Source organism: Magallana gigas, chromosome 5 (genome assembly GCF_963853765.1).
Source record: "Magallana gigas chromosome 5, xbMagGiga1.1, whole genome shotgun sequence".
Lineage (NCBI taxonomy): Eukaryota > Metazoa > Mollusca > Bivalvia > Ostreida > Ostreidae > Magallana > Magallana gigas.
The window spans coordinates 15,954,760-15,970,079 of record NC_088857.1 but is presented as its reverse complement, the minus strand read 5'-3'; the positions used below and the strand labels follow the sequence as shown (position 1 = coordinate 15,970,079).

The window sequence follows — 15,320 nt, the reverse complement described above, 5'->3', positions numbered from 1 at the left end:
CTCATCTGACAATCACCAGCATTCTCAAATTTTCTGCCCAAAAGAGTTTCACGATCGATTTGCAGACATATCGCAAAATTTCCTGCCAACATATTTTATGCATCATGTATCATAGTTCCCGAAAATTAGGACTGCACGTATTCATAATACTGAGTTCAGAGCTGTTTCTTGCCCATATTAATATTTCATATTTACTTTAAAGTGGAATTTTCACTGACAAGGGAACAAAGCTTTTAATCAAGCTGCTAATTACTGCTTATAGGTTGGGTTGTTGAACTCAAATGGATACCTTGTTTATGATATATAGACTAATTTGAATAGAGCACACTAAATAATAATAAACTGACATGTGTATATAGAAGAAGTGTTTAAATTTTTCCTCTGTTTCTTTAATTCAGAAGTCTTCTTCAAGAGAAACACTACCATGATACACACACTGTTCTTCTTCAACTAGTCCAAAAGCTGTATAACAGCAATTTCAAAAGGAAATGAAACTGATAATAGTTCAAAATATATGAGGATATATGCATTTTACATTTCTAAAATGCACATATACAGCAAATACTAAAATTTCAACAATCTCTTACACAATACAGTAAAACACGCTTATAATGAAGTGCCAGGGACTGGCAATTTTGCTTTATTATTAGCTTAATTCGTTATATCCGTCAATTGTAACAACATGTGATAAAGTCATGGGGAATGAAACACCCTTCGCTGAAAGAGTCTATTCATTATAAGCATGTTCGCTATAACCAGATTTTACTGTACATTCCTATTCATTTTCATCTTTTCCTCATACCTTCATAAATTTGACCTATCCATTTGAAATTTGATCTATAATGAGACTTGACCTGAGATTTCATTCAGTTAGCACTATGAAATCCCAAAAGTGAGGGTTAAAAACACTGCTACAAAATTTATCTTTCAACATAAAGCTGTCTATCACTGACCTTTAGTCTTTGACCTCACAATGCATAGGTTTCATGGTCAAAATTATTTGAGGTACAAAATGTTTGAATGATGAAATCCATCATGAGAAATGTTAAAATAATTTCACTACATAAAGGTGATGACAATATCAGAAGCTAATACAATAATCAAGTTTATTTCATAAGCATCAGTTTTTATTAATATTTTTCATTCATTTTGTACACCATTTCAGAAGAAAGGAAAGTCTGTGGAGAATGTCTCTTCTGATACCATTTGGGTCATGTTTCTAACTTTGATGTCATTTGATTTTTAACGATTTGCTCAACAATAAAATTGATGTTAAAACTTAATGAAACCGTAGTAGATGGACATGTAAACGAACTTGTTTACCTTACACTTTTTCCATTTATAAACCATTATAAACTGTTAGATAGATAAATGTTGAAAGTTTACTTAATCCTTCATCACAGGAGGAGACTATATATATATATATATATGAAACCACTTGTTCAGGGGGAGACAACTGATTTCAGCTTTTTATGTATGTGCAATGCTATCTAGGACACCCCCTAAAACTGAAGGGTAATGTAAATAAACTTTTATACCAACCTCACAAAAACCTTATGCTACTACAGTATAAAGCAACAGTGGCACTGTTTACAAGAAGTGGCAGCAGCAGAAAACCTCCCCCAGAAGCTTTCCATATAAAAGACAAAAGCAATGACTATTTACACGGGTATTTTTAGCATCACCTCACAATAAAAAACACCAATAAATCAGCAATCAGGTAATTGAGGAGCTAATCTCCGGAGGTGCTTTTTTTTTTGCTGTAGGATTATTTCCATAAAAATTGATGCATCATGTTTAAGTTATGTCCGTACTAATATGTGTCGGAAAGTAACTTCCTAAATCACATACTTATAATTAAGGGTAAACATAATGCGGCATAATGACCACTTACTAATGTACTTATATTCACGTACTGCTTCACTTGTAAGTCAAGGATCTAAAATTCAAATTAAGTGCATGACACACCAATGGAACATGTACATGTGTACAGAAGCTAAATTAAACATACCGAGAAAAAGTCACTAACATGAATAGAAAGGTAAATTGATATTATTAAATTTTTTTTTTAGTTCAAGTAAGATTAATAGTCTATAAAATTATAAAAACTCAAGGAAATGTTTGTACTAATCAGTTTTTGGGTGGAATTGCTTACTTTTCTTGGTCTGTTGCAGTACATTTTGCTGTGGATTCGTAAAATGTAAGGTGTGTTAATTATGGAAAGATGGGTGTTAGAATTGCAGTGGCAGTCACAGTCACAGTGCGAAGTGCACCCATTTATTACACATTTAAAATTAGTAACCTGTGAAATATATCTGAATGCCTTAATACTCACTAATCGATCTATAGGAGTATTAATTAAGGCCAGGTCATTCAGGTGAAACGAACAATAAAAACTATGTCCTCATTCTTTTGCCTTGCAAACTTAAGTAATGGCAATACTGAATTGAAATTGAGGGATTTATGCCTATAGTCCTTATACAATACAATTACTCTGAGAGATGGTCAGGAGTCAATGCCCTGGAATCAGTAGACAAATTGTGACAGATACGTATCTAATAATTCACCAGTAGCCCCCCAGCCTGCCGAGGATACTTGTGTACAGAAATGTGTCAAAAGCACCAGACAGTTTGTGAGATATGACACTAACCCCAATAATGATTTCAAATCAAGAAAACGGTATGAAGTAGATGGCAAGACTTCTGCCCAAGCTCAACACAGAGTTAGCAGATAATAAATACTCTTGGGGCAGCTTAACTTTGTCAGTTCTTGACTCTATACCAACAAATGCTATTGATTTTCACACTGGTTCAACAATTCTTGGCTATTTAGCTTTTTTTCTGATGTGACCCTAATAAAGCATATGGTTCATCACTGCTTTTACACTAAAAGATAAAATGTCAATCAAACATCTAATCCTGTATAATCCTTGCTATTGTTTGGCACTTAGAGCATGGAGATATGTTAAGAATATATACATGTTAAAGCATTAATTCACGTAAACATTGATGCTGAACCCATAAGCCATGAAATAAACTTCACAAAGATCATTTTTGAGCCGTACAGAATATTCACTATACTTTTGGATATTGTTTGCTAATTAATGGGTTTTAATGAATTTTTATTTGAAAATCATCTGGCTTTCACTTTGTCAATTGTTATGCAAGCAAATGTTGAATAACAACAAAAGGTGTCCCACTGAATGCAACAAATGGATGGCTCAATCTAAACATCTATAGTATATATATAAGTTTTCCAGGAATGAAACTGTGTTCAAGACAAACATTCACACATTGTACCAATGATCTCCTAGCAATTAATGTGTTGACCATTCATAAACCAAGTCCAATACTGTATATTCACCTGTGACAGCCCTCCCCAGGTAAATAGGCCCCTCGACAATCCATTGATCAACTTCAGCAACATTAGATCATACACACCTATATCCATCTATATCGGTCATATTTGTTATGATAACATCTCTGTCAACATGCGCCCATCATCTCTTGATGATCAATTCTTTCCCTCTGATGAAAAAAAACCTGTATAGTATCCTGATAAAAATATCAAGTTTGTAATGGGATTTAGTGAAAATTTTGCAATTTGCACTGTTTTCCAAATAAAAGATGAAAGACGTGCTCTCTAAGTGGATAAATTTACTGAGATGTGACCCAACAACAAGATCTTTGTGACAATTCGTGTTAGCTTTCAATATCTGATTCCCAAGAGATCAACACTACTGCAATATTCATATAGTCTTTGCCTGAATTTTCTATACTGAAGCATTTATCACTGAATAAATGTAAAAATAAAAAAAAAAAAAAAAGTAAAGTAAAAAAAAATTGTCTTTCCGATCCAATGGAGCAGTAGTCTCAATAGAGAAATGGCGACTAAATAGACACAAGTGTTTGGCAGTCAGTCTGCCAAGAGAAGTGTCGTGCTTTTAAGACACAAGCTGTGGCTTCTCTGCAAATATGTGATAGCTTGGTGACTTATATTACAGCATAAATATTGAAAGGAACATTTTTTCTCATGACAAGGCATTCTCCATTTGGGTTTTTTGGTCATTAAAACTGCCTTCCTTTCTTTGCAATTATGGGATGTGCTTCTCGTTGATGTTGCTTTTGTGACTCGTATTGTTGTATTCTCTGGGAATATCAACCGAATCAAATGATGTTTAGATACGCAAGCGCAAGAGAGGTGAGTGTTTCAAACACTGGTATAAAAGGAGTTTTTCTTTTTTTGTTGTTGTTGACATTTGGTTATCTTGGCCATTATCAGGCATTGAACACATGCAAATATTGATAATCATTTTCTATCTGTTCAATTCAGAGTAGGACAAAATATTTGATCTGGTTATATCTGATGCTTGCAAAACTAACAAAACTAATGAGTTTATGTTTGTACAATCATAGAATTTCTGACATTGATTTCAAATTGAGGTCTAACATGCTTTGAATCAATCCCAAAATAATTCTCAAAACTGTCATATGACAATGTTTCTAACAAGTAAACGAACATTTTTTTTTAAAATTACTCTTGTTTACTGGTAATATGTGTATCAAATTAAAGTATCTCTCATCTAACTTAACCTTTGTGGTCTCAAATCAGTTTTTGTATCAATTGCATTTTGCAAGAGTATTTTGAAAAAAAAAATACATTCATTCAATTTTAATAAAATATTTTCAAATGATTTTATATATTTTACTCTCCCTTCCTTACAACCATAAGATACAACTTTAGAAGTAAACAACATTTTCTTATAATCAAGTTAATTAAAGACAAATTTGCTCTACTAGCATTACATGTATTACCATTCTAAACTTTAAATTGTGATTGCTATTCATGATGCCATGTTCAAAGTCTTGTTTTTTTTTTTATTGCTTATAAACATTATAACTTACTCGGTTTTTACCATAGCATATCTAAAATAATGGCAAAACAAATTCATTCTTCCAGGGCCTGCTGGTTAGTTAATAATGTATCAAAATCTACTTTTATTGGTAAAAATATTGTTTCCCAAAACTCTTTATCTAAACTAACTTTACCATGAATTGGAAGGTCTGGCTAAAAGAAAAAACATTAAGATGGCCAATGACAACGGACTAGCATAGATAAGCAAGAGCCTAAATGTTTCCTATGACAACTTAATCGAGCAATATTGAAAGTAAATCAATGCAAAAAATTTGATCGCAGCATTCTGATCCATTATTGTGCAGATTCACTTGAAGCCTGAACAGGCCAGTGCACTTTGGGACATCAGAATCCACAGGATATCTATCTATTATTCATAACTAATTGAGTTTCTAATGCAACCAGTATTCAAGACATCTTTCATACCAGTGAAGTTTTCATTGATGATGAATGAAAAATTAATTCCTCCTACAACCATAAGGGTTTCGTTTGATGAAGAGAACAAGGAATATTACTTAAATGAACTGTACAATGTGTAATGTCCTCCAATAAATCTTGTCCTTCCCAACACTGTACTTTCACCAGTATATATATATACTTGTTTTGGGGCAAATCATACTTCTCCCACTCTCAATAGTATTGAAAACTTGGAACAGAAATCTCATACGCTCAAAAGTGCACCTAATACATCACAACAATTCAAAATACTAAAATAAAAAATACAATCAAATAGATAAGAGATATTTATAAAAATGTGTGCAATGTACATAAAGGCATGAAATGTTGGGAAAATAGTTTTACCAATGGTGGGAAAAGACATTTTATCGCTTAATTTTTTTTCATTATTATTACATGCCTATTTTTTCTGTATACATTTGATCTCAACATTTAACATATATTCTAAAACCCTATCATCCACTCCAATATAAACAGCATGTGCATAGCCATTCTTTTGTGCTTTTATGGCAAACTCTTTATCAAATTGACAAAACCCCTCACAAACTGTTTCAGGCAATTGATTCTCCAGTATCCTCAAATGTCAAGTGACATTCAACTTCTGTTTGTTTTTTAGTTTTTTTTATCTTGTGTATCTTTTTTTAATCATTTTGGCAACATATTGCTGGTATAATTTTATAAAGCTGTCGTTGCTCTTTCTTTTCAAACTATTCTTTTAAATACTGACAGAGAAGCAATGTCTTCCTCCATGCATTACCCCTCAACCCCGTGGATGCAGAACCACAGCATTTACCTTCTCTCTAATTTTCACCATATGTTTGCTATACCTTGACTTCAAAATAGATTCTATACATCTTATAATGAATATGGATTGTTCATGGCATACCTGCATGGAAGATGTAGAGTGAAGCAAACCAGCAACCATAAGAAGTAGTACATTTGTTCCCTTAATGTTATGTAATGAGATGGAATTTTAATATTTAATTAAATGTCCTTCCTCAGACAATTCCGTTATAATCTATTTATACACACAATCGATACTCTTAAATTAATCATCTAGCTGCCATTTCCAACAATATTTTCAAACACCCTGATTATGCATCAATGATATATATTTGTTGCAATATCATTTACCAGTGCATATGAAACATTTATAAATTCCATTTTCCCCTCATTAATAAGAATAGATTAATATCATAATTGATTAGTTTTTTTAAATTCCCTATTCCAAAATTATGGGAGTGTGTCTGAATCAGATATATACAGCGAAATTCATGTCGATTATCTAAATTAACCTCAATTCTGATATTAGAGTTGTCCTTCTTGACAATAGCTAAAACAGCCGCATTATTCTCTTCTTATACAGGAATGAGTTACTTCCATTGTAAACAATAATGTGTGTTATTGAGAGATGGCAGAATCACCACTGAAACAATATAATACATGAAAGAAAGGTGCTAAGCATTGAACGTAGTGGGCCGAGGGCCCTAACAGTCACCTGAGTATATTGAAACCCTATGAAGGATTCATAGAATGTCTATATATTATAAGAAGGGTTTCCTTGCTAATCAAATACTTACTTTGTTTGCAAGACTCCATGAATAGAGAGTAAATATTTATAACACAATACATTTTTACAATTTTATAAAAATGTTAGACCTGCCTTTGCACTGGAAATCCTGACACTGAGGTTAAGAATTTCACAGTTTTTGGTAGGGGTCTCTAAGCCATTATGTTTGTCTGCTAGATACTCATGTCAGTATAGTACATTTTTTTTTAATATTTCATCAATCTTGGCAGTTAAAAGCCCAAATGATAGACAATTAAGTTCCTCTTACTTACATATGATGCATACCAAATTTTATTAATATTGGCTTAGTGGTTTCAGAGATGAATTAAAGTTTACACTTGAACAACAAACACATGGCTAGCAGAATATCAAAAGAATCATTTTAACATTGAATAAAATTATCATGGAAAATATTAAACACTGAAACTTTAAAGAGAAACATTTGTAATTAATGTATTTTGCATGTGAATGTGCACATGCAAAATCACAATGGTTGTACTCAGTGTATCTACTAATGGAAGATAAGCTGTGATTGAGGTTTTATCAATAGATTCTAATTAGTGCTGTGGTGAGAATTAATCTGGCTAATGACCCAAAAATAAGAGTCTTTCCATAAAAAATCCATCAAACCACACCAGTCCTGGCTGATGTGTGAATCGACAATGCACACGTTCCAAGCAAAAAAGGAAGATATAAGAAGTGGGTTTTACTTACGATTCGAGCCACAAAAAGTGTCTTGTATGGATCTCCAGTGGCACTGGCGGCATTGCTAGGGTCCCCTAAGGAAAGAAAAAGGACAGTCATTAGGGATTATCTCAAAGTACAGAATATATCAATTTTCTGGGATTGGTTTGGACTGGGTGTTGGATTAGCCACAGGTTGGTAGCAAGAATTGTCTATTATATTACTGTAATATGACGGGACGTCAAAATCAATTTCAGAGCAATCTGTTTTCCAAAGGTTATGGAGTGTCTACATGTGGCAACATTATAACCATATCTGATAGATTTCTCCAAGTCCAGGGCAGAAATATCCAATTTATCAATGTGCATAGAATGTAAAGAAATTCTCTGGTGGCCCCCAGCTCCAATCTTAGCTAACTATGGTCCGATACCGATTTCGCATGGACAACAATAGGGCTAAATTAACAGACAGGGAAAATAATGCTTCCTTTCACTTCATCTTGATCCTTCAGGTGCATTAATAACCAGTGTCTAATGTAGGTGTTACTTATATCTGTCATTTCTAATGAAAATATAACTAAACAAAGACCAAAAAAACCTCTTCCCCCTAAAAATCTGTCTCTGATTTAACATCAGCTTATGATAATATGAGGAATTCTCCAGCCTGTACTCCCTCTCCGGGTGAAGGAGATGGCATGTGACAAGTGCAATGTGTGAGGAGTAAGTTAGCAAGGGAATTTTAGAGGCTTTTCATCTGTATGGATGTTTGGATCTCCTCATTGTTCAAGGTAACAGTCTCTTTTTTTTTGATTGGTCAGATCTGCAAATTTTTTCTAACATACCTCCCCCTCCCCATTTTACTCTGGTTTTCCCTGCTTTTAGTGTTTGTTTTGATGCTTATCATTTCCCTTCATTTAATCATGCTACTGCCTTTACTTGACATTCAACACACCTGCTGCAGCAGCAAGGGAACATTCTATTTTTTTGTGCAACTGTTCATTGAGGTTATCCTTCTTGCTACATATCCTGGGAATCATAAATTGATTTTTCTGGGAGATATATAACCAATGGGTTCATTATACATAATTAACATCAAAGAGCTCCAACATAAACAAGTGCTCTGATGCAATGCAAATTGCTATAATGTTCAATTCTCACCACAAAAACTCAAGTCTAGAGAGCTTTGTTGATTATATTCAATGTCATTTTCATGTGAGTAGAGTAACATAGAAGACATTCTAGAACAGCATTTGTTTAAAATTTAACCTATTTGGTTGTTTGCATGAAAAATTCATCAACCCCTCCAGCAGAGCGTGACATAGAAGTATCTTCTCTTAAACAGATGCTTCAGATAGCTGACCTATAAACTAGCGATGTGAGCACCAATATATGCACAGCCTCTTCATCATTTACAATGCGACCCTCAGATGGGGAATTTCTCTGCCAAATGAACTAATAGAAATGGACATAGCTCAACTCCTGCAATGCCATATTTCCCCTCAATAAACTGACTGTTTAGTGGTAACCATGGCGACAACTAACGTCATGGAGATGCCAAGTACCTATTAGAATTGATGAAATGAAGCTCTTTCTGCCTCCACTCTTTGACTAAGTCTACTTGTGGGTAGATTTACTTGTTTCTCTGAAGAACATGCCTCTCTGAACACCTGCTTAGTAACACTTTCCAACGCAAGCTGTATCTAGAATTTATTTCTAGAGCCACTGTCTACCAATTATCTTTTTTGTAACCACCACGCTTCTTACTCTGTTCAAAGAACTATACACAGCAAACCTGTTATTGAACGATTCTTCTCTTACATTTTTTGAAATGATACAAATAATGAGGGATGAGTTCTACACTTAAATATATATATATCTTTACTAGACTCTAAGTATTGATCCATCAATATAGACAGGGAAGGTTCCTCCACAAATTGATTACAAAAATAATACCCTAAAAACGTGATGTTGGAAATAGTAAATAGTCAGCAACAGCTGTAATTAGGTCTATACCACATGCCAACTGGTCATCATGACAACTCAGTGGATTGGTCCAAACAAAAGTAGAGACCATCAAGTTCCCTAGTGCCAGATCTAGAGCAAAGGCATTGCAGGACCATAAAACATACATGTAAAACTTGAAATTCACTGGTTGAAAGACTTCATGAAATTTGAAGAAGCGACTTGCAATGAATATCAGAGCTTTATTTCAATACGAACAATCCGCTTGAATTGTTACAAATCAGCATGTCATTCTACTTTTTGTCAATCAGAGATCTGTCCGATAGACTATCAATGTACGTCACCCTGTTTAATCTCTTTTGATTTAAAAATCACCCCTTGTATGCCTCTGTGTGTGTGCATATTACCGAATATGTTATAATTACTAAAACCACTCATCCGAAGAAGCACTGTTTGCAATCAATGCTTTAACAACTTGAGAAGCATTCAGAGTTGCCAGAGATCTAAATTAAAAATTAAACAAGTATGGGTCTAAAATTTTTGTTAAAAAACCTTGAAAAATGTTTCAACGTAGACAATGATTCAGGATAAATGTTGTATCTAGCAAATCAAACCAACAAATGCAGCTTAATTTCTGGAATATGACGTAAAATAGTGATCTCTGGCCATGTTCCCAAGTATTCATTCTAGTAATCCTGGACGTAGTAAGAAGCAGGAAAAGGTACAAATTTCTCTTTCTCTCTCTCTCCTCTCTCTCTCTCTCTCTCTCTCCCTCTCTCTCTCTATCTTTTACTTGTAGGGTACTTAACGAGTTTTTAAAAAAGTTATCATTTGCCCTAAAGAAACACATAAAGGACAGATATGCACCATTAGAATAAAGTCCTTTACCCACTCCCCCCATGTGCTGGAATTGATTTAGTTTCTAGCATTGATGACATCAGCACTTCCTACAGTAAAATCTGCAATATGGAGTGCCAAGAGAATAAATCAGATCCCCTGAATGATGCACTTTATTGCACAATTTCTTTGATGATGAGGTTTTCTATATATAGTTGATAATTATCAACTGGGAGTGATAATTCATATTTTGTACGCAAAATTGTGGAAATGCAGGTGAAATGATCAATATTACTGCAGCCTCTAGCTTAAATAGACACAGGCAAATCAAATCTGTACAATCTTTCAAATCAATGGCCATTAACTGATCCATGTAGAACACACAACATCTCCAAAGTAAAAAAAAAAGTGATGTAATCAAATAAAGTGCAGCTAAAACCACTTTCTTCTTGCAATCCTGTTTTCATAACTAATCCTCCACTATATGACATGGGAAGTGACATTTCTACCATATACAGTGTCAATATTGAAGAAAAAAGGGATTTACTATTAATTAACTGTCGCGATATGGATGGAGGCAAGCGCTAAATGGACTGTGAAGTTTTTAATCCCACCTTACAGTCTTTCGGGTTAACTAAAAAAAAAAAAAAAATTGCCGCTGATTTTCTTCCCATTATGGCTGAAATAACCAAGAATGGGCGGAGATGTAATCTACCTTACCTAGCAGACAAGTTCTCATCAATTTCATCTTCATGAAGGAGAGAACTACCTGTATTTCATTAAGATTGGAAACTCTGTGATGTGAAAAAAAAAACCCAGATTCATTACGACAAAGGAATAAACTGTGGCAGAAACTTAAAAACACTCCATTTCACAATGTAATTTTTTTGAATGTGTGAGAGAACTACCAAGTGCACTGAAACCCTTAGGAAAGACCATTATAAATGGATTCTGAATTGGACTTTTACAAAGTGGATTGTTAATTCATATCCTGTAGTGCTTGAAAATGGAATTAATGAAAACAATCAGGAATCCATGATTCGAAGAAATATATATATTGTGAAAAAAACCTCAGGATCCTTAACAGCGGAGCCACAAATTTGAGGACAGAAATAGTTGATTTTGATTTTAATAGATAGAACATTTTTTTTCTCTCTTCTGAATCTGTGTTATTTTTACAAGATCCTGAATCAAACTAATTTACAAATGACAACAAAAAGACAATTGGTTGGAGCATTTTTCTTCCATAATATCAAATGTAGGCTTGACTAACATTGCCATGGTAACTGGATGTAAGAGATGAGAGGGATATCCACCATTCAAATTGAACCCCAGGTAAAACAATTGATTTTCTCAACAAATCTTGCATTCCAAACATCATGTACAGTGTTTCTGATAAACAAGAGGGGAAAACGTCATTAACGGACATCTCAACTCCTAAACTAATCAGTAACAGGTAAAAAAGTGGAAATCAATGAAGACAATTTTGCCAGACCCTGATGACGGTAAAGCCACTGCCAGTGATGAAGTGAGGGCAAGGCCAAGTCTATTTTTGTTTACTTCTGTTAAAAACTGTACACCAATTCATATAATGGCAGAAACCCAAGAAATTGGTACCAAATCTGATATCCAATTGTTAAAGGATGCTGTTAGGAATATATTTATCTAAACGTATATCATATAAAATAGATATATGGTAGACATTTTAACTTCCTTATTCTCTATTAATGATGATACTCTTTATTTCCACTATATATTCCTTTGTTAAAAGTGAGACTGAGATCCAAAGTGAGCTCGTCTAAGTTTATGGCCTCAGGGCCAGGTTCTGTTCTTGGCAATACAAAAAAGATTTATCTTGTGCTATATTATTTCTAGTATAGTATGAAACCGGTTCAATTTACCTTATACAAGCTTTACCATATACATTTAAAACACTCTGCTTTTCAATTAATTTCTGAAATGTTGTGCATGCTTGAAAATGGAAAGCATCTTGTTGTCCCAATATCCTCTTTCAATTATCTAAATTGACTTTGAAATTATGAGAAAAAGTAATTATTCCTATTGATTGTTATGTTAATTGAAAAATACCCATGAATCCAATAATTGAATGCCACTCAAATAACACCAGAAATTAGCCTGCACTGAGTATTTCAAGGGAATACACAATATAACCCTAAATCTCTCTTAACATTTCACTTAATGAGAACTTGTAATCAATCCATAAATTCCTTCATGGATACTTTTGTTTACATCTGAATAGCACTGAAAATTGACATTTTCATTTGATAGCTATGAAAATCCTTATTTTATGCTTACGTAACATTTTTTTTTTGCCTAAAAATTTATAGTTCCAGGCTACTCGTTCTTTACCTTAATCTTTTTTTTTTCTTCCTTAAATGACTTCACTTGATAATTCAACTCATTTCATTTTTTTTTTTTTATACATATAAACTAATTACAACTGTGCAATTCAAAAAAACAACCCCCAAAGCAGAATTATATGACATTTATGCTCATCTCTCCTACTATCCTTTTTAAAATCAACATGTTGAAGCCACTCCTTCTGTTATTGATAATGATTTTACAAACTGCCTTGGTACATTTTCACAGTATTTTATCCATAGCTGCTGTACACTTTGCCTTTTGTACCAGAATTACAAGGAAAGGATTGGCTTAATCTTGATTTTAACTATTTTTTCCTTGCTCTCAAGTGACACACTGCATCCAATTACTCTCTCTCTCTTTCTTGACTTAACTGGTAGCAAGTCAATCTACTCAGCCTAAACACATGTCAGTGTGTATTGGGAATCAATAGAGGTTCTCCCCCAGGAAAGCAGATAGATATGATATGATCGGTATCAGGATGAATTCCTACCCCCAGAGAAACTTACACCTATTCTATTTTGTCAATTGCATCTCGATTCCCAAAGTTTCATAGATGCTGAATACTCACACAAGGCTAGATCCTGTTCCAACTTGTAAGCAATCTGCTCAGCTCTTTCCTTTCTCTGAAAATAAAGTAAGAGAACATTTAAGAGTTACTTCCCTTCCACTTTCCCAAAGTTTCCTTCTGTCGGTCATTGCCTTTTTAAACAAGATATTTAAATTTAAAGAGAGCTTAAAAAAACCTGAGCAAGTTAAATTTTCACTTCCCAAACTCTCTGAACCATGTAATTACATATAAAAACAGCATGTTAAATCAAATCTGGGACAAGTAAATGGTTGGTTCGATGGTTATGGTAGTTCATGCCCTAGACAATGCACAAGAAGATAATAAGGTTGGTGTTGATAATTTTTAGGAAAAACTTCATGTCAAGCATTTGTTTTGTTCTTTTCACTTTTTTCACAAAATTTCGTCAGGCTTTATTTTCACATGCCACCAGGACTGCCCTGGACATTCCTTCTGGGTCGGTGATTTCTGTTAAAAGTGACAAATCTATTGGTTTTTCTGTATGAGAAAGTGCTCATTTCTCAGGGTGATGTACCAATATTTGTGTTAGCCATTTAATGAGTAATTGAAACACTCTACACAAATTTGTTATTTTTCTCCTGTATTGATGCCAAAAAAATAATACTTTGGGGCTGAAAATAAAACCTGTGACCTTTGTGTCGTCAGTTGTTTAACCTTCCCCAATACTAAACCCTCGACAAAGACTGAACATAAGGCACTTGTTACACAGCTTACCCAATTCTACAAGCCTTGCCAAGAAAGATTTGTACCGATATCAAAGTCATGACATTGGCTTAATCTACACCCTCTCGTCTAGGTTACCCACTTTTTCTTGATCCTCCCATCCTACACAAGTTGCCCAATAACCCCCTACCCCCCTGCACGGGCTGTTCCATTTGAGCTTGTACACTGGACAACGTAAATAATGTACAACTCACACAGCAATAAAAAGTGGGGGAGGGAATATTTGTGCAGCACTGTCTAACAGCTACTTTCACAGTTACCAGTATAATAAAGCTTCATTAGCCAGTTGCATGTGGAAGACATTAGCTGGAGCAATCAATACTGTAAAGACTATGTTTTTATTAGGAATGTATGCTCCTGGCACTAATTAATCCCCTCAGTCCTACAGTGACTATTGCCAGAACCCTAATACACAACAATGTCTGGCTATTACGACGCCCTTCTTCTCAACAGAGCACAAATCATATTTCTAGTTTAGTTTTTATGCATCTTTTTCATTATTTATGCACATATGACTAAAAAGTATTTTTTTTATTACTGTATGTATTCATATTTCAAATCAATTATAGGTTAACAGGAATTTCACTTAAACCTAAACAGATATCAACAAGGTGCAGATACAATTGATTAATTAATTAGTACTATCAACATTCCTGATGAATATGGAATAATCTTGATTATACCATTGTATGACTGTAGAAATCAAATAACAATACATGTACTTGAAAACTTTTTTGATCACTTAAAATTGGGTTATTTTCTGTAAATAAAAGATCAGAACCCAAAAATTGTACCAATACCCCTGTATATGTATCCCAATTTAATTTTCAAATCTCCTTTAAAAATATTCTAGCTTAACTATGTGTATCATCAAATATCTAGCCTTGTCGCTTACCTTTCTTTCTTTTCTTTCATCTTTTGTTTCTACCCTGGTAGGTGGTGGGGTGTCTTTTGGGTCCTGAAATGAAGACAATCACATTATAGCATTGATATCGATAATAAACTAATATATAAACAACTTGATGATTAAAAGGATGTGAATATTCAGGTGTGAAACTGAGAAAAACAAAAACACTGAAAAGCACTGCAAATATTTAGAAGATGCATTATCTCACATTTGTTGCATGTACCACATAATGTTTTCTCATCAAAAAATCTTAATCTAAATAAAATACTAGCAATAACTCAAGTATCCAAGCCTAAT

The 15,320-nt window shown here is 33.8% G+C and overlaps 2 protein-coding genes across 16 annotated transcripts in view; one reads left to right on the top strand and one right to left on the bottom strand.

The window, feature by feature from the left end:
• The window catches only part of LOC105318288 (potassium voltage-gated channel subfamily A member 1), a 67,830-nt gene that overhangs the window by 28,027 nt on the left and 24,483 nt on the right, over window positions 1-15,320 (top strand). The window contains exon 1 of one of the 11 annotated variants that reach the window (XM_066084775.1): window positions 1,951-2,041. The exons of 5 other annotated variants lie outside the window; for them this stretch is intronic. In XM_066084775.1, the coding sequence (XP_065940847.1) occupies window positions 2,030-2,041 (12 nt within the window). In that variant the 5' untranslated portion in view covers window positions 1,951-2,029. Of the gene's footprint in view, window positions 1-1,950; window positions 2,042-3,883; window positions 4,201-7,798; window positions 8,412-10,076; window positions 10,307-11,564; window positions 11,758-13,580; window positions 13,701-15,320 lie in introns of those variants that run through there. 5 more of the 11 variants (XM_066084773.1, XM_066084774.1, XM_066084770.1 and 2 more) reach the window with 5 other exon arrangements.
• LOC105318287 (U1 small nuclear ribonucleoprotein 70 kDa) overlaps window positions 1-15,320 on the bottom strand; it is a 32,639-nt gene that overhangs the window by 14,906 nt on the left and 2,413 nt on the right. For all 5 annotated transcript variants that reach the window (XM_066084776.1, XM_066084780.1, XM_066084777.1 and 2 more), the window contains 3 exons: window positions 15,012-15,074; window positions 13,376-13,430; window positions 7,655-7,719 (listed from right to left, as the gene is read on the bottom strand). In XM_066084776.1, the coding sequence (XP_065940848.1) occupies window positions 7,655-7,719; window positions 13,376-13,430; window positions 15,012-15,074 (183 nt within the window). The remainder of the gene's footprint in view (window positions 1-7,654; window positions 7,720-13,375; window positions 13,431-15,011; window positions 15,075-15,320) is intronic.